Genomic DNA, 22081 nt, shown 5'->3' with positions numbered 1-22081 from the left:
AATGTTTGGTGTTTCCCGTATAGACGAACATTATCACCAATGACCCCAACAACACGCACTATTTAGATCAGAAAGTGTAAAATAGCTGTAAGGCCTCTAGCACCACAACAAAGTCTAACTGCACTGAGTGGCACAGCTGTTCCCACACATCTCTAGGCTTCAGCAGCCTATCTGTACTTGTCAATGTGACGTACGTTTTCTTATGAATCCCAGATGCTGCTTGCTTCAGATTCACTGGGGACTTCCAGGTTCTCTATTTCTATACAGCTCCCACATGATTTTAAATAGCAGTGTTTGGCATCTGACTGTTGCACACTGCAAAGCATATTTCACAAGCAAACAAAGCTCTATTTCAATCCTTTAGAAATAAACTCAATCCAATGTTGGAAGAAGATCCAGCTATTCTGATAAATTACCAGGCTTATAAAACAGGACAAAGTACCAAGAGCAATGGCAGGGTTCCTGCCAAGTTGAAACACACATATTTCTTTTAAGATTTTTCTCTAACAAAAGCACATACCATAAGCAGCAAATACATTGTAAATATCTAACTACTTGTCAAAACGCAACCAGCTTTTGTCATGCACTCACCTCAGAAAAAAAACCGGCTGCTTTGTTTTCCACCTTCCTTTTTATAAACCATGGGCTTCTAACACATGGGAGGCATGCCGAGTATCAATGCAATCCCCTTCCAGATATGCTCCTTCTATTGCTTCAAAGGAACAGAAACAGTCTCTTAGCACTTGTACATAACTTTTTGGCTGATGTCAGCAAAACCTACACATTAGAACAAACTTACCCGATTGCTTTGTTTCAAGCAGAAGGGCTACTGCATCAACATGTACACTGATACCAGTTGGGGAATAACAGTCACTCTTTCAAAACCCAGTAACAACAAGGGTTATCAACAAAATCGGCCGTCCCTGTGTCCGGCGCTTGGCACCAGTTACAGAACACGCGAGCCGGGCAGCAGTACCTGCTTCCATGCTCCTGCGAACAACTCTGTAATTCCGTGACGGCTCTCACCATACCTGCACACCTGCATGCAGTGCGCCCTTTCCAATTGCCATTTCCAAAGCAAAAGGAGATCCAGGACTTTGTGACCACTCGCTCCCCTCCACACCATACTCGTTAGGTGGGGAGCCTCAGCCCACGGCCAGCCTGCAGCGTGCTCCCCTCCATGCTCTTCCTCCAGGATGGAGGAAGGAGAAGATACCAGGCACCGGCATTATCCGGGCAAGCTCCACTCTCTCTCCCCAAGGGACCCACAGCTTCACTCTTACCAGATAATGGGAAGTATTTCAGCTATACATCAAAACTGCATCCTCTCCTTTTTGAAGGACGCATATCTGCACGCCTCATGGGACAGCCTGCATATTTCACGTGCCATGACTCACACGCATCTGTCACAGGCCCAAAACACATCCATTTCTGTCATATTTCAGGAGTTACCGTCTCCACTGCACAATAGACACCTGCAGGCACCTCGTGGAGGAGAGGGAAGTGCAAGGTATTCCTAGCAGCAGCTTTCACGCTCCCCGTAGCAGCCTTGCTGGTGGTCTCCACCACAGCTGTGGTGGCTCTCCTGAGGGCTCCATGAGGACTATGCATTGGCATTAACAAAGCTGTTTAAACCTGCCTCAAAACCCTGCACCGGGAACAGGTCTACCTCCCACACCTCCCAGTATAACCGTGCTCTAGCAATGACCTCCCTCACCCAGCCACCTACGGCAAAGGACAGAAACCACACAGGCAGTGACACTGACAGCCAGAATAAGCACAGCACCGTTAAAGATCCTCTGGAAATCCACCCTCGTGTTGGTGAGCCTCCACTAGATGCATTACAGTGGGTTGGGGTTTTTTGCTTCCATTTTCCATCCCCATACTTTCTCAGGCGTTTTCTGGCTGTTCCTTACTTTGCCTATATTTTTACTGGTTTTCAAGATGAAGCCAGGTGACCCATTCTAGTACTTTGGTCACTAATTCCCTTCCCAAAGCCATGTTCATGCCTGGGATGAAAACGTCTCTTTTCCCTCCCAATGAAAACAAACAACTCAAATTCTGCTTTGTAAGCAAATTATTGTATTCCTCAATCAACCTTTCGTAATCTCAGAGAAAGCTCATTGACCAATACTGCTCAAGGCTTGAACTACAGTCAATGACTGCTTTAGTAGCATTTACAATAACGAGGACATTTCTGAGCTATTGGCTCCATAGTAAGTTTACATAATGCTGCTTGGAATTGTCTAGAGCAGGATCTTTTGAAGTGTTGGTGCAAGACCTAGTTCAACACCCACAAACTTCAGAAAAAGCAAACAAAGGACAAAGCCAAGCCTTGCTAAAACCCCCAAACCTTGTGCTCATCCTGAATTGCAAGATTAAGTTCTGAGTGGAGGCAAGAGTCAAGTATGAGAAAATGCTCACATCTTAGGAGACACTGCTGAGACTCGCCCAAAGACTACAAATCCCTCAAGCTGACTACTCCCTTCATCAGAATCCAAGGTACGTAGCTACAAAAAACATTAATGCAAACACACCTAAAAGAAAACCATTGTTCTGAGAGAGAGAGTCTGTCATTCAGAAGAGCAAGTTACAAACGCTGCTTTGAGGATGGGGAACCCACCCAAGATGCCTCTGGGAACCATCACTTTATGTTTGATTGACAAGTTTACTCATTTCCCAGCATCCTCCAAAGAACATACCTATCCCTGCAGATGCATAAAATCCATGCAATATTACCTCAAAAATAACCAGAAAATTCTCACCCCTTTTGCTGATCTTTTAATTCACACCCTTGTTCTGCAAAGATCAAACACCAGCAAGCTCACTCTCAACGCCAAGGAACCGTTCAAGCACCCAGGTCAGCCTAGAGCCCCGTTTCTGAAGTCTGAACACAAAACTGTTCCAAAGTGTTCAGACCCTCCAGTCGTATCCCCGATGCGCTGGCGTTCCCCATGTCTATCACTCTGCACCATCTGACACTGCCTTCCATTCTCATTACTTCTGCAGGCATCTCTCGCTGGCTTTCACCCAAGTCACAGTTAGATGCCCAAAATAGATCCCACACTTAATGATCCAAGACAACTGTCATTAGCAAATACACAGCATAAAGGCGATGAGATAATGAAAGATCACCTTCACACACTTAAAATTAATCTGAAATAAAACCACCATTCACAAGCATAAGCATAACCCTCCCCAGCTATTATGTACCGATCTTAGGAAACTAAGGTGGTTTCACATTCAAAGGTTTAAAATACAACGTTTTTGTCAGACTCCACTTGCAAGTACAGAGCACAAGTGTATCAAAGGAGGAATGAGAGCCTTAATTTTTTCCTCTGGTCAGTGATTTCCGCATGCTGGTCAGCGAAAGCAGGCTGAATTAGAGATGGTCATTCATCGCTTACTCATTCAGACAGAGAAGCTGTGCATTCATGACCCGAGGAAATAGCAACAGACAACCTGGTTTTCTAAGACACTCTATGCTATCGCTTCTGGGGCACGTGCCCAAACAATATCGCAATGCAATGAGTCAGAACCATCCCAATCACTTTGGGTCTGCACCAGAATTCATTAAAACCAGGATGGGGGAATCTGCTACAGTGATTTTTGGATCAGACCAGAACTTTTAAGAGCTCTGAGGCAAGCTCTGCAGAGATAACCTTCTGTGTTCTTTCACGGAACGTGCCATATCTATTCTGCAACCACCCTATGTTGGGACCATCTCTTCCATATCAGTCTCTTTCCTCTAGGATTCCTACCAGTGAGCATTTCAATACAGAATTCATCTTCCTTACCCTGTTTTCACAATACTCCACAGTGCGGTATATGATACTTCACCTGCAGCCAGCTCCCCTTTACACATCCCAAATGTCACAAGGTGGCAAACTATTGTTTATCTGATGCAAATGGTTTTCCTACAGACATGTAACAAAACTGTAGCAAACCCAGAAATAGAATGCAGACCTCTGAGATTCCAGTTTCAGGCACTAGAAACACGTCCCGCCTAATCTCTTCACATTCCTAAATTCTGTCACACCATAAAACGGGATCTCATTTACACTACGAAATCACAGTTTCCCACTGTGATCTAAGGCATAAATTTAAAACACGTGTATTTCATATCAGTACAAAATCTGAACGCAGATATTCTTATTCCAGTAGAGAAATGCCTTTTTAGTGCAGCTTGTGCGGCGTGTAAAGGAAATTGATCTAATGAAATCCACTCTTCTGAAGAGGGTGACAGAATCCCCCTTAAGAGGAGTGGAAGAAAGTCAGTCCTGTTTCTCTCTCTTAAAAAAGGGTTCCCTGCAGAGGTAAGTTATTAGTCTGGCGCTACCAAATTATGTGACAATCAATGACTGGACTATACGTGTCAGATCCACAATGAATGTCTACCCACCACTGAATGAGAGCAGGATTAGAGAAAACAGAGGTGTGAACAAAACTGTTGGATCATTTGGCCTGTCACCACCCTTACGTGTTTGTTTTTTTTCCTTAGGGTATCTTTTACACTGAAGAAAGCAGTTGCAAGTGACTGAGGTAAGAGCTGGATAATCTTACTTTCTCAAGCACACCTGACATGATTAAACCCTTTGCCAAACTCAGAAGCATCCCCTGTGGCATGTTTTTATATAACCAAACAAGTTATACTAAAGCAAAATCCAAAACGCATTAGAACAAAGTAACGACTTCTGTTGTAAGCTGGTTTTTAATACTGGAAAGCGAGCAGAACAATTTAGAATCAAACCTGGACTGTTTAAAATTAGTAACTGGGGGTGGGGGTGCAGATGACACAAAACCAAAAACCAAAGAAACACCTGAAAAAAACCCACCCACCCCCAAAAAAAACACCAAACAAATTCAAGTGATATTGTCATATAGCTTTGGTGCTTTATGCAAAGACTAAACAGATTTTGGTAGGCATTAAAGCGTTTTCTTCTTTCCCCCTTCTCCTTCCCTTTCTTTCTCATTTTGTCCTAGAAAAGACTAAGCAATTCCAACAGCAAACCCCGTGTAGTTTTTACCCTCTGCTTTCAAACAAACCTAATCAAAGCAAAGTTACGTTAATTTCAGGAAACCCTTATTTTCACTTCAATATTTTCCTGTCAGAAACCAACAGCAGCCTGAACGATTTGCTGTCAGAAAAGGGAAGCAGCTGTCCCTACCTGCGTGCCCACGGAGGGCACACACCGCGCCGCGCCAGCCCTTCCCTTCCGGGATACACAGAGGGATCCCGAGGGATCCCAAGGGATCCCCTCCCCAGATCGCCCTGCACTAACGCCCTACGGGGTGCCCGACCACAGCCGCCGCCCCCGAGCCTGCCCCCGGGCACAGGCACCGGGCCGTGAGCTGGGAGCCCGCGGCGGCCACGCACCGGCCGGCCCGGGCCCCGCCGCCGCCGCCGAGCGCCCCGACGAACGGGCACCGGGAGGCCCGCGCAGCCCCCGCCGCACCGCTGCCGCAGCGCCCGCTCCCCGGCCCGCCGGCGCCGTCGAGGGCTGTTACCGCGGGAAAACGCACGGCCCCTGCCCGCACGGCCCCTGCCCGCACGGCCCCTGCGCAGGCGAGTGAGTGAGGGTGAGGGCCGCGGGAAGGCCGGACACCTGCAAGTGCTTCCGACCCGCCACCTGCCGCGGGGCCGAGCGGGGCCGCCCTCGCCCCACGGTTCCGCGGCCGACAGCCGCCCCCCCACCCCCGAGCCCCGCCAGGCTGCACCCGCGGCGGGACCCCGCTGCCGCCCCGGGAAGGACTGCGAAACCCACCGGCCCGGGCGGGTGCCGGCGACACGGCCAGGAGGAGCTCCGGGGCGCGCACGATGCCCGTGCGGACACGCACCCACGCGTGGAGCCCCAGGCAGCCGGGCCGCGGGGGCAGCAGGGCGGCGGGTCCGCCACTGCCGCTGGCCGAGGGGGTGACCCGGGGAGCCTCCCCCGGCGGCGGCGGGGCGGCTGGCACGCACGGCCCGCGCTGGAAGCACCGGGCGGGCCGGATAACCCCAAGGCAGAGCGGCACGGCGGCCCTCCCGGCTGCCCCCCGCCGCCCGGCCCCCGGCCCCGCCGCTCCCCCGCCAGGCTGAGGCAGCGCGGGCGGCCCCGCCGGTCCCCCGAGCCCGCCCCGGCGCCGGGCTGCAGCCCCCAGCGCGGCGGGAGCGGCTCGGGAGCCGCCGGGCGGCACCACGGAGAGGCGGACGGGGGAACGAGAGAGGGGTCAGCGCCCACTTACCGGCCGCGTCCGCCGGGCTCCTCCGGCGCCGCCCAGGCACGCAGGGCCCCCGCCGGGCCGCCCCGCCGCCTGTGCGGGCGGGGGCCGAGGGGGCGGTGCCGGCGGCGGCCGCTCACCGGAGCGGGGCTGCCCGGGCGGGGCCGCCGCGCCCCCTCGCGTCCCCTGAGGAGCGGCGGGCCCGCGGCGGCGGGGGGTCGGCCTGGGGGGGGAGGGGGGCCGGGGCAGGGCCCGGCGCCCCCCGCCCGCAGGGAGAAGGCGAAACAAAGCCCCCGCGTGGTGCGGGTGTCCCCGCGGCGCCCACCGCGCTCCGGGCCCGCAGGGGCGGCCGCCACCCGCGGGGCACAGCCCGGGCCGCGCTGCCCCGTGCCCGGAGGGACCCCCGACCCCCATCGCCCCAGTGGCTCCTCCCTCCAGCACCGCCCCAGGCACCGGCAGCAGCTCCGCCTTCGCCTCGGGCACCGGCGGCCTCCTCCGCGGCGGCCTTGCCCTGGCCCGCTCACCCCGCCGCCGCCAGCCGGGGCGCCCCGCACCGGGGCGGGCTCAGCCGGGCACACGGACCGCACCGCCGCCGGGGCCGCCGGGGCACAGCCGGCAGCTGGCATCGCCCCACCCGGCCGGGGGCACAGGCTCGGCCCCCGGCGCCCTCAGCCCCCCGCGGCTCTCCCGGGTGCCGGGAGCCCTCGGAGGGGGGACCCTGGTTCCGCGGCTCCGGGAGATTCGGGACACACGAAGGCAACGGCAAGGAAATAGGGCTGAGAGGGACGTTCATCAGAGGCGCTTCATTTGCACGAGCCTTGTTCTGTGTTCAACACAGGTCGATGTTGTGTGGTCGCAGACTCAGTGTTACCCGGTGAAATTGCCGGTTGGTTCGAGAATCCCCCCTCACAGAAGGAAGGCAAGGGCAGCCGGTCCTCCTGGGCATCCCCAACCCCACCGTGACAGCGCCCCAAGCTGCCCCAGACCAGGCGCTGGCCACCACCACTGACATCCTTCATCTGTTTATTCTTCTGTCTTAAAAAGGTTCCCCAAACCTGTAAAACTAGATTTTCTCCCTCTTTATTTGGCAGACAGTAATTGAAGTAAGTACCGTTTGGCCTCCTTAAATTCTTCTGGGTGAGTTAATATCCAACATTTGTTAATGAGGAATGATGTGGCATTGTTCACACCTTCAAAATCAAATATGAAGGCCAGGCTGCCTTCACTTCCCATCCTCCACCCAGTTAAGATAACACAAAGCTACGCCTATTTATATATGGTTATTTTACAAGTTGTTTCCATTGCAACAAGTTGCAAAGACAGATGAATTTTAAAGTAATTTTATACTCGGCAAGTGCCTAAAGGCAGCGCTTTCTCTTACTGCCATTAAACTCTGTTTCAGACTTGCTCCAAGCCAGGACAACTGACCTGTGCCCCACTCGCCTGCCCCAGGAGTGGGGCTCCAGCCCAGGGGTCCACCCAGCTCTCCCAGCTCCAGGAGGACAGTGGCTGCAGCTGATACTGCACAGGGCAGGAAGCAGGAGCAACAGTAAAGGTTTCAAAGGGCAGCAGAAGAATTCAGAACCCTTTGCCAAGGAAATGAAGATATTTCATTCCTCACCTTTCATTCTGCAACGTGGTATGATCATGTGAAAGTCACAGCAATCCTCCTACAAAATTCTCGAGGAAAGGACACACGAAGGCCACCTCTTCGGTTCACTCCCAGCTGGAAGCAAGGGGACAAAGCAGCACAGCTTGCCCCTGAGAGACCACAACTGCTTTTCAAATCAGCACCAGATCCTGAACAGCCCCAGTCTGATTTAATATCTGCTGGCCAGCCCTGCAAGGTCTCCAAGAGCAAAGAGTAGACTGAATCTCATCCCTGACGCTACATCCATAGGGTTTGCAAGCCAAAGCACAGGTTATGCACAAGTAAGGTGTTGCTCTTACATGGTTCTTTCATTGTTCACCCTTAAAGCACTAACTCAGACTTCTTCGTAACACCTTTGGCAATCAGGGCAAAAGCCTTTAAGTGCATACAGGACATGAACAGGAAAGAAAACTCAAAGCTGAGTAGTGTTTGAAGCGGGCAGCACAAGCAAACGGCACAGCAACTTCCAGCCACGCACCCCCCAGTCTCCTTTAGGAAGTGATAAAAAAGCCCATACCTTATGTTCCAAGGGGCATGGGTGGGCGTAAGGTGTAAATACTTGAGAAAAACAGGTAAAGAGCTTATTCCACAGTTTAATCACCAGTCACTGCACCTGAAGACATCACTGAGTCAGTTCATCAGCTCAAGCCTGAAGCCTTTGAGGCAACTCACCGCAGACATCCAGCTGTTCTGTGCACACCAAAGGTACATTCATTTGAAACACACAGGCAAGATGCAGTCACTTAAGGCCAGTAAAATCCTAATTAAGGCCAAAGACACCTTATTTACCAGGTATATTCTAGTGCTGAATGTTTTAATTACTTCTCTTTACAGCACCCCAGGCTAGTTTAGGGTAGAGGACAGAATTTTCTTATTCAATAACTATTTGTGGTTTTAATATCACATCCAGTCCTTGGTTTTGCTTTCTAGTCTAACCCACTGCAAAGCTAGCATTGTAATGGATGTCACTGTAGAGAAGCATGGCTTCTGCAGCACATCATGATGAAAATACCACTCTAACTTCCTTGTGATTGAACCTTTTACCTTCTTTTCCAGGGGGCAAACTTCCAAGGCAGAGCACTCCCTTCCTTTGCATTATCTAAGTGAATGTACTCCATGTGTGGGAATTCTTAAATCTTCAGCACTACATGGGTTCTGCTTCCAGCGAGGTCAAGGAGCAGCAGATAATGAAGCTATGTTTAGCACTTCTAAGACTCCCACAGAACGAACACCTGATATACTGTAATGCCAGGAGACTTCAGCGTGTTCTCTGCACTTCTGAGACACCCAGAACAGAGCGTGACACTGCAGGTTTTGGTCTCAGTTCAGAGCAGGTGAGCTGCATTTGTCCTTTCTAAGTTAGTGCGTTTCCTAGGAGTAAGGTATTTAACAACATACATCAGCTATACGCATCAGCCACACTTGCATCCCTGTTGCAATTCCACGGAGAGCAGATGTCTCCAGCTCAGTCCCAAGGAAGAAACAGGAGCCTCAGCTGTTCTTTAACAGGCCCCAGCAGCTGCTAGGGCAACACAGCCTCCTCACGCTAAACATGCCAAGTGTCTGCAAGCAAGACCATTGCTCCCTACACACTCTCTTCCCAGAATTTTCTTTTTATTCCTTTGGCTTAAGTTTTTGGTATATGGGACAGGAGGTCCTTAGACCATAGTCATGTTCTGCCTCAGCTGCTGCTCTCTATCCTGTTCTGCAGTCCCTCTCTGTGCCAATATCTACTTTTAACAGCTTCCCATCCTGTAGCAGATACAGAGGACAAAGACTGTGCACTATTTACCTCTACTGTGAATGACCTGCTTGGACACGCAATTAAAGAGATGTCTCAACTCTTGTTTTTCTTCCCTCAGAAACATTTAGCCATTAAGTTATCTGAAGTACCTGAGATACCCGACAGCCTCTTCAAGTGAATCAAGGTAGCTCCAAAATATAAAAATCATATCTGAAAGACAGACATTGAGGCTAGATTTCCAAATTAATTCACTATATTGTTAAGTTTTCAAAGAGCTGAAATTACACACTTGGCTACCAAAGGCTTTAGGAGAACATCAGTGGCCAGGACTACTAAAGAGGCTTTTGGTGTCATACGAATACATGTGTTTTTTAGGAAGTCTGCTCCCTGTCAACTTCACCTCCCCTCCCCTCCCAAGAAGCCAAGGACACCAACCACAAGTCACCAGTCAGCATCACCTGCATGCAACACTTCTAATACTTCACGTCTTCATGCTTCAAAGCCAAATTTGCATGTATGTTCCTCTATAGACTCAAATCAGCTTATCAGACAAAGACACCAGCTTTAATACTGTTTTCTTCTGATGGCACCTGCAGTTATTTGCATGTTATGAACACACACACAAAAAGAACCAGAGCAAGCTGTAAAGTAATAAATTTATTTACATCAATCTTTATGAAAATAACATCACTTATGTTTTGTGATTCAATTTTCTTGTACCGCATATTGCTGATTTCTAACATGGCACTTAAGGGAACATTCACTTAAACAGCTACACAATTTCATGAGATGGATTAATTTTCCATTTCTCAGTTAAGCATGACTGAATATACAACTCTGTCAAATGTAAGACCATTCACTCATTCCTGATGTCTTAAGGAAGAAAAAAAAAAATCTTTCCCTTTCTGCTGAAATATCTTACCATGTTTACAAAGACTGAGGGGAAAGGGAGAATCTCTCACAGAACACACCTAAAGGGCAACAAAAAACCCTTTTCATTGATTACATAGCTGATTTTTTTTTAAAAAAAAGACACTGAACAAACTGATAACACTGGATGATAACACCACCTGTACACATGTACAGGTAAAGCTGAAATACTGTGCAGTTTTCATAGCTAGAGATGTAGTGCACCAATTTTTTGCCTATTTAACAGAAGAAAGTTTTAAACAAGTAAACAGAAGTTTCACTGGAAAGCCATGCATACATGTATAAAGATGAAGGAATATTCTGCAAGATGCAACTTAGTGGTTTAGTTTACATCACATATACTGAGAACCATGTGTAAGGAACTCTTTGCACATACATGCATGACCTCGAAGGTAGAACATAGCCTTAGCAGTCTGTATTTGCATTAGCAGGTCTGCTAAGTGGCTGGCATGAATGTGAAACCCTCACGCACTGTTCAGAAGTTTACCCCTGAATACAAACACTTGGTATCCATGCAGTTCAGCTTTCCCAGGCCACTGAGTCACACTGTGGTTTTGCTCATTTCATTGGGTTTAAATACTGCCTGTGTATCTTGCATGTCCCTAACTAGTTACTACTCCTCAAAGTTACCAGAATAAGCACCACTAGAAGACTAATAACCACCCAAAAACATTTGCAACAGCAAGGCAAGTTCCCCTTGACATTGCTTCCTGCTACGTGTGTCTCATTTTTGTTCTGTGCAGACTTCTAGCGGCCAGAGGTTAGATGCCTTTGCAATTTTTTGATCTTTTAACTAAGGCATCAGTAATGATGCTTAACAAAAGGAAGCCAGCAGCTCACTGGCAACTTGAGTGTAACAGCATCAACTCACTTCACATTTGCAAGCTAACAAAATACCCAGAGCCAATGTGATTTCCATAAGCTTCCCAACATTCATGTATTAAGATTCACAGAGTGGCTTAAGAAACTGAGCTACTTAGTTTTACTGTACAATTGGGTTACAACTTATATAATGAAACACAGCAACACACACACAAATTTAACCATCAGCACAACTGTAAAAAATCAAATGGTCCTGTAACACTGCAGGTCATGTTTTGTCAGCTAGAGAACTTCCTGAACAGTTGCCCTAAAGTTAGTTTTAAACTTGCAACCTGAAGACTTCAGGTCTAGAAACATCTCCTGAAGTCACAGGACTAGTTCATAGCAAAGACTTGAAACCCAGGAATAATAGACCTGTAGGAATAGGGTGGGTACATACTTCTAAATTCTTAACATCTCTACTGTTGCCACTGGAAGGAAGATCTTCAGCTTGGAAAGATTTCTTTTAAGACTTGAAAACAAGATTAAAACAAAAAAAAGTAGACATTACAGACTGATTTAGAGACCAGCTCTTTCAAAACCAAGACAGTGTAACTAGAAAACCTGGTCCTATTTTTATATTCAAACACTGATTGTAAGTAAGAAAAGAATACAGTACATGCAATAATATGAAAAAACCTGCCTAATAAACTCAAGTACACAATCAAGAGTAACTAGGGAATAAAAAACCCCAAACTACTGCTGACAATAGACAAGGTAGGGGACATTTTAGAAGACAAGATACAAATCAGGATGATCATACCATGTGTCCCCTCATTGGCAAGTATCTGTTGACTAAATAAAAATTATGTGTCGTATAAGAAGAAGCATACATTTTATATCAAAAGTAGTCCTGTAAGTTACATTGTTCACCACTGATTAAATACTTCCCTTCCAGATAAACTGACTGATAATATGCTTATTTAGAGAAGGCTACAAATACGTTCTCTGGGGGGGGGGGGGGGGGGAAAAAAAAAAAAAAAAAGTGCTGCGAAACAGAAGCAGGACTTCTCTCTGCACACACTTGTTTTAGAAAACAATTACATGAGTATATCTGATAAAGTAGTTCAACTTGTTCTCAGAAACCCGTGAGAAAACACACAAAGTAGAAGCCTGATGCACTTGACTGCTCCCGACCACCAGTTTTGGTTTTTAACAATTAACCACTTCCCCAGAGCTGAGCCATTTGATGCCTTATTTGAACACTAGTTTTAGCATGACGCATCCAGACACAACATTTAAGTCAACCCAACAACCTGAAGATTTAACAGTTCAGGAAAGAACACTGCAACAGTCCAGATCATAACCAACAAGAGAGAAACCTTCCTCGTCCTTATAACCGTTTAGAGTCTTGCTAGTCATCAAATGACAGCGAGTGGCCTCCAGTCACACCTCCCTAGCCAGGAATGCTACAGCTGAACACCCAAACGCTTCCTTACAGCTGTCTCGTAGGATGTGCATGCAATGCTCACAGCAAAGCTGAGCGCATTAAAAGAATATTGCATTTTACTGCTGCAAAAGGATCCTGAATTTCTGTGTGCATGCTGTGACCTTTAGGCTCCTCTGATTAATAAATATTTGTTTTAGGAATCCTATTGCTACTGCTATCATACAATAGTTACACATTCATGCAAAAAGAATGCTATGTTTCTTCTTGAAGATCAAGACTATCTTATTTTCAGTCCTAAATAGGAAGAAGCTTTGAAATAAAACAAAACACAAAAAAAACCCCAAACAAAAACAAGCACTAAGTCTTAACAGATACACAACCAGTTAGCTACTGAAACATGGTACTCTTGTGACAAGCTCCATTCTTCTTCCATAACAGCTGGGTTTTGGTTGTGGCTTTAAGACATTGCAATCAAAAAAGTCAACAGAAATAAAATTGACTAAACAGAACTCTATCTATAAACTCCTTTGCATTAATAAGAAACTTTATCGATACAGCTGCCCAGAAAAGCATAAATGATGTTTGATCTCACTGTTTCAGTACACACTGAACATTCAGGGACAAATAGGTACTTATTTTACCTTTACTTTAGGTACATAAGTTCAAGTGTTCTCTTTGATGATCCACTTCATGTCACTTCAGGACAAGACAAAGGAATGTAAAAGTTCCTCCTGTGCTTCATTCCATACTTTTCTAGTTTGTGACCTCAAGAATGGCTAGTTTATTCAAGGACAACATGATGAAAGCCATTTGTCAAACAAACCTGAAACCAAAAAAACTATGTCCTCCCACAGTGAACCTGCACTACAAAAAAAACCCACAATTACATCAAAAAATATGGAATGGCGATGAATGTAGTAAACAGAGTGTGGACTTCCCTTACTACCGTTTCACATAAAGGCACTAACAGTGCACTGTGGGAAAACAACTGGCAATTCAGCTGATTGACCAAACCGAGACAGATATTAAGTGCCCTACATACAATTCCATGAACATAAATGTAAACAGAAATGTTTGGCCTCCATACAAAGCAGTATTTTTGAAAGTGCTGGGGTTTGGAAATCTGTCCTGCATATTTCCAAAAGCAACCAATTTACATTCTGTTTGACAGGATTAATAAAGTGTTTTGGAGGTTAACTCACTTTGGTCATGATCCCAAAGAAAAGTTTATGTTGAGTAGTTTCAACTATCCTCCTCATCATCACTAATAAGGTCTCTTTTTTCTACACATGTCTCTCGCTCACGCAGGAAATCCTCACGAATGGCTTCTAGTTCAGTTAGTTCAAGATGTACTTTCTCCAGGTGATAGGTCCTCCGGTTCCTGATCTGACGTAACGGGAAAGGATTCAGGTCTCCAAAAGCAATACCAATCAGTTTCCTGTAAGATTGCACAACGTTAAAAGACAATAATTCATATTTTGTATTTTTTTAAATCAGTTTTGTACTTCATCCATATCAGTATGTAGTATGTGGCTGATACCCCTGGTCTCTTTCACATACCTGACTGGTCTCAGATGTTATTGGTATTGCAAGGGAGTTCTGTAAAGCGCTCTGTTTTCAAGTTATTTCAAGTGATAAAGTGTTATCAAACACAGAGGGTTTTTTTGTTGTTTTTTTTTAATCAAAAACAGTTCACAAAGCCACCTGCAAACTCTATCTAACACTATAGTGATTACAGCCCTGACAACACTGATCGAAGCCGTAAGCTTGCTAACCAGAGCTCCATGGGCTAGACTGAACGCTTGGTACACGCAGCTAACCCAGCACAGACGGGGTAACTTCCTCCATGGAATCACTGAACCTCACTCAATCCCAGGACAGTCAGCTCTCAAGTTATCCAAGAAGTCATGTAAGAGACCAGATAAAGCCTGGGATAATACAGACACAGACAAGGACAATACAACACATGTACAAGCCAAACTTGACCATACAATGAGAAAGCTCTGGGATTCTGCTGGCTGGAGCACAGACACCTTGGAGCTAGTGTCAACTGAAGCTTGTCAGCTTGCATAGCAAGACATGACAAGAGTATCTATCACCCTGCCAGAGTCACGCTGCCTCATGCTATTATTCAGTCACAGTAAAACCAGTATAACTGATCTGCCTGATCAGGCCAAAGAGAGTTAACTACATCATTACTGTTGATCTATACCAAAAAAACCCCAAACCTCTTTATTTACTAAGAGTAAAAGGGGAACTGGAATTTAACTTGTTCTAGTTATCAGATTAATAGATCTGATATTATCTTAATCAGAACACAGATATTAAGAAATTTGGACAGTTTATTTAAGGGTAAGCTCTCCCTAGGTTTGTATTTTTGGGTGAACAAGAACATTTTCCTGCTATTTATAAAGAGAATGTATTCCAACAGCTTCTCTGCCAGTGCGTAACATGCTTTGGAACACAACTTTCACCTGTAGAAAAATCTAACTATGACATACTATAACCTAGAGTATAATTACGCACATGTCTAGTGGAGAAAAGTCTTTCCAGAGAGGTTAAGCTTATAAATTCTGTGCAAAATAATTTTCTGACCCATTCAGGATGTCCACAAATTCTATGGAAATAATCCTGAATTTTTCCTCTACAAGATTATTTTTTTATCTGTATCAGGAAAGGCATCATTCTACATGCTTTTGTACTGTTTAAGTTTTGATGCTGTAAAACTTGTACAAAATGGTAGAATAGCAAACCAAGCAAGTTGACTCATGCTTATCAGCTCTAGCAGGCAAATTCATATCCCCTAGGTGGCCCTACATCACTACTTTCAACTCCAACTTTTAAAATCCTATGAGAACAGATATTTACAGACCAGCACAAAGCATATTTGTGCTGTAAATATCTCTGATGCACTGAATTCTGTCCTCACCTGAACTCGCCATCTGCCAAAAGACACTCAATTAGCTCATTTTGTTAACACCAAAATGAGATCTCTTCCAGCAATATTAGAAATCTTTAAAATAGGTAATTTCAGCACCAGAAAGTTTAGACAGGAGAACCAAGGCATCATTTGATAGATAACTGGAAAAAGAAGGGAAAGCCAAATCTGCAGCTCTGATTAAATATCAAAATTTTGTTAAAATTAGATACAAGCAAAAGGAATTTTTTTTCTCCCCTCTCCCACCCCCCCTCTTTTCTTCTGCAGTCTCTGGTTTCTGGCAGTAATGCTGTGGTACTACTGATACTACATATTACACGTTTGATTATAAGCTATAAAATAGCCTATTTATCAATTATAAAATATCCCCAAGTTTGTTTTATTAATTGTTTTCTGTTAAAAATACGTGCACGCTCTTCCAAAACTCAAGTACATACTTCTCACTTCCAGATTTGGAATCAAGAGTCAGCATTTATTTTGGTCACAAACAGCTGAGTACAACAACTGCCCAGCATTTTTAAATCAAAACGGGGAATGCTAAAATACAAAGCACCACGCAACTCCCCCTCAGGAGATTTTGGAGAGGTTTCAGCAGAGGAAGCAACATCTGTTATCAAGACTTTTACCATTTAAATCACTTGCAGAACATTCCCCCTGCATCAGTCCCAGCAATCCTTTTCAAGCACAGAGTAAGGCTATTCAGTTTTAACTTCTCTTGCAGTAGGAGCCAAAGTATAAACCTAAATTCACAGGGATTTCATTATGGTAAAAAACAAACACCTCATATTCCAGTATATAATTACTACATTCTAAATCAGTGAGTTCCAGTATCCATGCAAAACATGTTCAGACATTAAATCAACCCCAACAGAGCTTTTCTTTTTAAGATTAATCTGCTGCTCTATGGTCTTAAAACTAGGAACCTAAAAACACTAGACCCTAATTTAGAAACTGTAATTCCTATGCAAGGCTGGAAGAACAGAAGAGTATCTAATTTATATTTATTTGCTGGTTCAAAGTATATCTTAAAATCAGCTGGAGTTATGTGGCATTAGCCTATGTATTGATGATGCATAAGAGATCTAAATTTAGTGGGTCATAGCTCATGTTTTTAAATAAAAACACATCCTGGTGCAAGTATTATTGTAAAACATTTTACAACTTAAGTTGCATCCACAGTGCAAGGGAAGACTTCACCTATGGTTGAAATTATTGTGTTACTACCATGATACAATGGCTAAAAAAGACCAACATGGCAAAGCAGTGTCTATCATACCTAAAAATTTACAGTTACACATTCATCACTTGTGCCTTTGTCGCAGCTAGATGAAACTACTCATGAGAAATCTTAGTAGTCAATTTCATCTCTAGTTGCTTCTAAATTAAGATCTAGATAAAAACAAAACAAGAAAAACCCCACAACAGACCATTTCTGTGCCCCCCAACTCTTTCAATGACACACAAGTTTGAGTCACCCACCTGGCATCAAGTATAGTGCGCGTGAAATAGCGAAGATACTTGAAAATGGACATTGAATCTTGCCGTTTTAAGATTTCCTCCTCTTTATATTTAAAAAGTGCCAAGGCAAATCGGAATATTACCTGATAAAAATACATACAATGTTTGGTTCTTTGTAAGAACAGAATGCACCGATTCTCACAGTTATCCATTATAAACTCAAAGGAAAAGCGTTAGTCTTCCTACAAGCTGCACTTGCACTTTCTCATCACACCTCCCTCCATCTCCCTTCCCTGTCCCCCATTTCCAAAAGCTGCCAAAAACTTCTGTTGCAGCCTGAAACCAAGGTGTTCTACCGTTCTATCCAGAAAACAATACTGGGTTTATAGGATACAAATTTTTTGAAGTTTTGAGTGCCTAATTCAGTTGTAAAACAAACACTACCGGGCCTGTTGAATGTATTCATTAAATTGCTTCAGAGCTAAAATTAAGTTCTGCTTTTCAAACGGGTTGTTTTCCAATGCCTTGAATTTTCCCAATACACCGGGGGACTGATGCTGAAGGAATTTACGATACCAGTTTGTCAATGATCTTTGGCACGAGCTGGAAGAAGCATTATTTCCCTTCATTCTGAAAAGGCATCAGTAAGTTCTGAACTTTGTCAGTCTGTACCTGGCTGCCTTCACAACATACCACGATGCTTAAAACTGATTTGAATCAACACACAACCAAGATACCACTGTGTGTTCGAATGCTCAGATGAGACCAAATGAGACCAACAAGAAATCTGACTAACACACAGATTTTGTCTACTCATCTTATTGTTCTCTCCAATTGCCTACAACATCTGCTGTCGTTATTACTGTGTTTGAATACAATGATTTTTTTCCTGCACCGATTTTCTTTCACTGCAATTTGACAAGTACAGAACACATGAAAATTCTTTCACCCCCACCCCTTAATTTAATGATAGGAATCCCAACAGTCACTGTCAGTTGTACTTGAAATGTCTGCAGAAATAAAACAAGTAGCTGCTGCGAAGACAAGTTAAACATTGGCACTTTGTTACAACTGATTCTTACACCTCTTCAATACTTCTAACTTTTCCCTCCTTCACTTAAGCTTTCTTCTTTATAAGAGTAGCTCTCATTTTGATATAATTACTTAAAACTGATTGACAGCTGCATGTAGGAGTAAACAGCACTGCCTAAGCTTTATTTTTCAAACCTAAAGCAATGGGCGGTGAAAGGGAAATACTTAGCATTTAGAATTCTTCTACGTAACTCAAGCTTTCAACTTGCAAAACACAGATAAAATGGAAAAAGTTTTGACTGGTTATTCATGCACATTTTCTCCCCTCTTTTCCTACCAGTGATTTTAACTGACAGGTTTCTTGTGAAACAACCTTCCTCCACCCTGCACTCAGTAACACCACAGTGTTTTGTTAACCAGGCAATAACTGAAAAAACTTAGCTTGTTCAGTTCACCTTTGGTCCCTCATATAGGAAGGAGTCCCAGATTTTAAAAAGGATGTCACTAACGACACTGTCCACAAATACCACAAGAAACCAGTTGAAAGTTATGAGAGTATAGTCAACTTTGTATTGTTCAAAATGAGCATGGAGTCGTGGAAGCTTCTCACTCATTAAATCCTTGAATACTCGCTGGTCAACCTAAAGAGATGAGAAATATGATGTTATCACTCCTACCTTTCCAACACATCTCATTCAAAGTAGGGCTGTTACCAATCTGTAAGTGCAAGTCAAGAGCTAACCAGGAAACCTAGGGCTGTCTAGTTAACACTTCAAAGCCAGATCCACCCAAAGCATACCTGGCCACCCCAAGGCACACCACCCTTGCTGACACAACCTTTTGCTTCTTAATCCACACCCTCCTTAATCTCACAGGGCTCCTCACACGCAGATGTTGTGTTCCTGCTACAGGTCACTAGTGCTGCCCTGGTGCAGGAGCACCGGAACAAGCTGAGGGAAGACTTGGAGGAAGGAGGCAGCACGTACCAGAGCATCACCTGGAAGTGCTAGAGTATGTTGTTCACAGTACTGCATAATGCATTCTCACCCCCACTCTTCCAGAGCCCATAACTGCCCCACCCCCGCAATTCTGAGGAAGGAAACAATAAATCGGCTCAGTCAACACTGTAAAACCAGTAATCAGAAGAGGGGTTAAGGACTGGAGCTCCAAGCAGGTATTCCAGCATTATACTCAGTCTAAACCTTGTCTAAACAAGGGTCCTGGTGCCTGGAACTCACCTCTGTCACAACCCGTTCCCCCAAAAGGCTGACCAGACACTTACCAAGTTTTTGACTGGCTGCAGTTTACAGGACCAGGCTTTGTTTTTGCAGAGCACATACCTGAGATCCTAGCAGTGTCTTAGTGTAATAATCATGAGGCATGAAAACTTCCACTATTGTTACTAGACACCAAAAAGCATCTTCCTGTTCCAAGTACAGAAGCGCAATTGCTGCCAATCTAAAAACAGGGTTTATTTGGAGAGAAAAAAAAAGATCATTATAGTATCACAAAATGTATTAAGAACAATCACAATAAAGCCTTTGTTTCTGTTTAGCAGAAATAAACGTATAACAGGAGAGCACTAAACAGCAAAACCATTAATGAAGTTTAAGATGGGGCAAGGAGATGCCTTCTCAGTCACACCAAGTGTTTTTATTCAGTTTAATAAGTAAACGGATAAAGGCGAAGGTAAAGTGTTTTGCTAGAAGCTGTTTTTTTCTGGAACTAAGCCAAAATAACGAGAAGCTTCCAAAACCTAAATATACTGCTCCGATTCCCAGACTTTTGTCTTTCCTTATTGAGGAAGAAAAAGAACAGATGGTTCTTGCATTTCACACAAAATTATTTTAAGTTTAGAAAAATCCTTTCTAGCAAGTTGACTTACATTTATCTTAATGGATATAAAGTAATACTTCTGTCTTTATCTACCACTGTCTTTAAGGAAAAGAAAAAGCTCTAAAATTTTCCAGACTAAGCATGTTCTAAGAATTTCTTAAAGTAGGAAGGAAAAAAAAAAAAATAAACACCCCAACATTCCTAGTTTTCCTGTTCCCATGACTGTTATGAAACAAAAGAATACCAGGGAATAACTTCATGTTACTAACAGCTACTTGAATATGAAAGGTTACCGCCAATATATTTCTTCAGGTAAACTCATTTTATTTCTGTATGCAAGAAGAGTTGTAACAATATGAACTGCTTCCGATGTTACACAGCTTAATAAGGTGATCACACTTTAAAAGCTTAAGAGGACTGAAGCATGAAATAAATACCCAATTTGCTTTTAGCTTCTGCAAGTATACCCAAATGCAGAATTATTTACAAGAAACCCAAAAATGACCCAGGAAAAAATTATTCTGCACAGAGTTCAAGTTTAGCAAAGGCGTTTCTAATACCTTCTAGACACCAGAGACATGCTGCTCCAAGATTGCGACAGCTGTGCTCTTCAGACATGCCTTGTGACATGCCAGTGACAAAAAAATGCATGACTTGCCTATAAAACGTCACTACCCCTACTGATGAATGCTCAGAAAAAGGGATACTTATTACTGCATTATTCACTACTTCTACTACTGCTACCACCACCACCTCACTACCTCTATTACTCACTGCCTCTATTCTACTACTACTTCTGTGCAGTTTCAAATAATAAAGCTGCTCTAGACCGAAGTCCTTTACCCTATTCTAGTACATAAATCAGTGCTCAAATTGACATCTCTGGTATTATATTATAGCGATGAGGGGAGGGTGTTAAGCTAATACACCTGCTATCAAATAGCACCTTCCCTTACTACAGATCTCGAAAGTACCAAACTATTTCAGCAAACACCAATGGCAATGACTTCAAATTTTTCTTAGCATTGTAACACGAGAATTAGCCTTAAATTTATTACTGCAATTCTGATTGAAGACATCCTAATGGAAATGCTCAAATTTGTGGCCTTAACAGTACAAAAAGCTTTCAACCATTTGTTTCTGCTTGTTTTAAAAAAAAAAAGCAAAAAATCTAACAAATTCTTGTGCACAAAAGCAAAAAGATCCCCTACAATTGACAAGAAGACAATATAAAACAACATTTAAGTAGCCCATTTCTTATGTGAGTTAATTACAGTTCCAGTTCTTTTGCCAATATGATTTTACAGGTTTCGTGATCCAGGTCTTCTGTTTATTTATTGTTTAAAAAAAATGTCATAGTTATTTATTTCTTAAAACATTATAAATTTTAACATACAACCTATAAGGCAAATTGCTGCCCAAAGCATGTTGCTATACATGTGATTTGAAAGGCTCATTATGCATGTTTTACTGCATCGTTGTAATTCAAGATTTGCAAAATCATACCTGTTGAGACCTTGGCAATATCCTATATCAGGATTTCTCCACGAAAATGCCAGCAGCACATTTCGTAGCTTCTGGATCCCTTCAGATGTTGGGGAGGAATAATGTTTGTTGTTTGGCAAAGTTCTCAAGAGGTCCAACTCAATTTGTTTAGATGCAGGATTTTGTTTTTCCAGAGCATTCTGAAGCAAGGTTTGGAAGTACCCAGGAACAGTGCTTTCCTTTAATTTTTTAACATGGACATTGACACACCATTTCCACATCTTGGAACGATGTTCATGTGGAATTCCAGATCGAATAAGATTCTTCAGTTCTACACTACGCATCATCTCTCTATTCATTGTGCTTGCGAGATAATTTTCCCATTTCACTCCTGTGGAGATCTCTCGATTTTCACTGAGGGAAAGCGATCTCAGGTCCAAAGCTCGTGATTTTGCTACTAGTTTCTCCTCATCGTCATCCTCTGGGACTGTCTGAAAACCATATATATCATATTCACTGAAATGGAGGAGGGGGGAGGAAGAGAAAAGGCTTTTA

The 22081-nt window shown here is 44.0% G+C and overlaps 2 protein-coding genes across 7 annotated transcripts in view; both read right to left on the bottom strand.

The window, feature by feature from the left end:
- Nucleotides 1–10146, bottom strand: part of DAPK2 (death associated protein kinase 2) — a 60566-nt gene extending 50420 nt beyond the window's left edge. For 4 of the 6 annotated variants that reach the window (XM_080395607.1, XM_080395608.1, XM_080395604.1 and 1 more), the window contains exons 1-2: nucleotides 6226–10146; nucleotides 592–712 (exon numbers count right to left, since the gene is read on the bottom strand). The gene's annotated coding sequence lies outside the window, so the exon portion shown is untranslated. Of the gene's footprint in view, nucleotides 1–591; nucleotides 713–799; nucleotides 5687–5765; nucleotides 6196–6225 lie in introns of those variants that run through there. The other 2 variants (XM_080395605.1, XM_080395606.1) reach the window with 2 other exon arrangements.
- A 2870-nt stretch (nucleotides 10147–13016) lies between these two features.
- TBC1D2B (TBC1 domain family member 2B) overlaps nucleotides 13017–22081 on the bottom strand; it is a 48097-nt gene continuing 39032 nt past the window's right edge. Inside the window, exons 9-13 of the mRNA XM_080395564.1 lie at nucleotides 21548–22042; nucleotides 19546–19663; nucleotides 18661–18846; nucleotides 17195–17316; nucleotides 13017–14215 (exon numbers count right to left, since the gene is read on the bottom strand). Of these exons, the coding sequence (XP_080251690.1) occupies nucleotides 14020–14215; nucleotides 17195–17316; nucleotides 18661–18846; nucleotides 19546–19663; nucleotides 21548–22042 (1117 nt within the window). The 3' untranslated portion in view covers nucleotides 13017–14019. The remainder of the gene's footprint in view (nucleotides 14216–17194; nucleotides 17317–18660; nucleotides 18847–19545; nucleotides 19664–21547; nucleotides 22043–22081) is intronic.

This window comes from Falco punctatus (assembly GCF_963210335.1).
Source record: "Falco punctatus genome assembly, chromosome: 7".
NCBI classification, from domain to species: Eukaryota; Metazoa; Chordata; class Aves; order Falconiformes; family Falconidae; genus Falco; species Falco punctatus.
The sequence above is the reverse complement of the archived record's forward strand: the minus strand, read 5'-3'. Positions and strand labels throughout refer to the sequence as shown.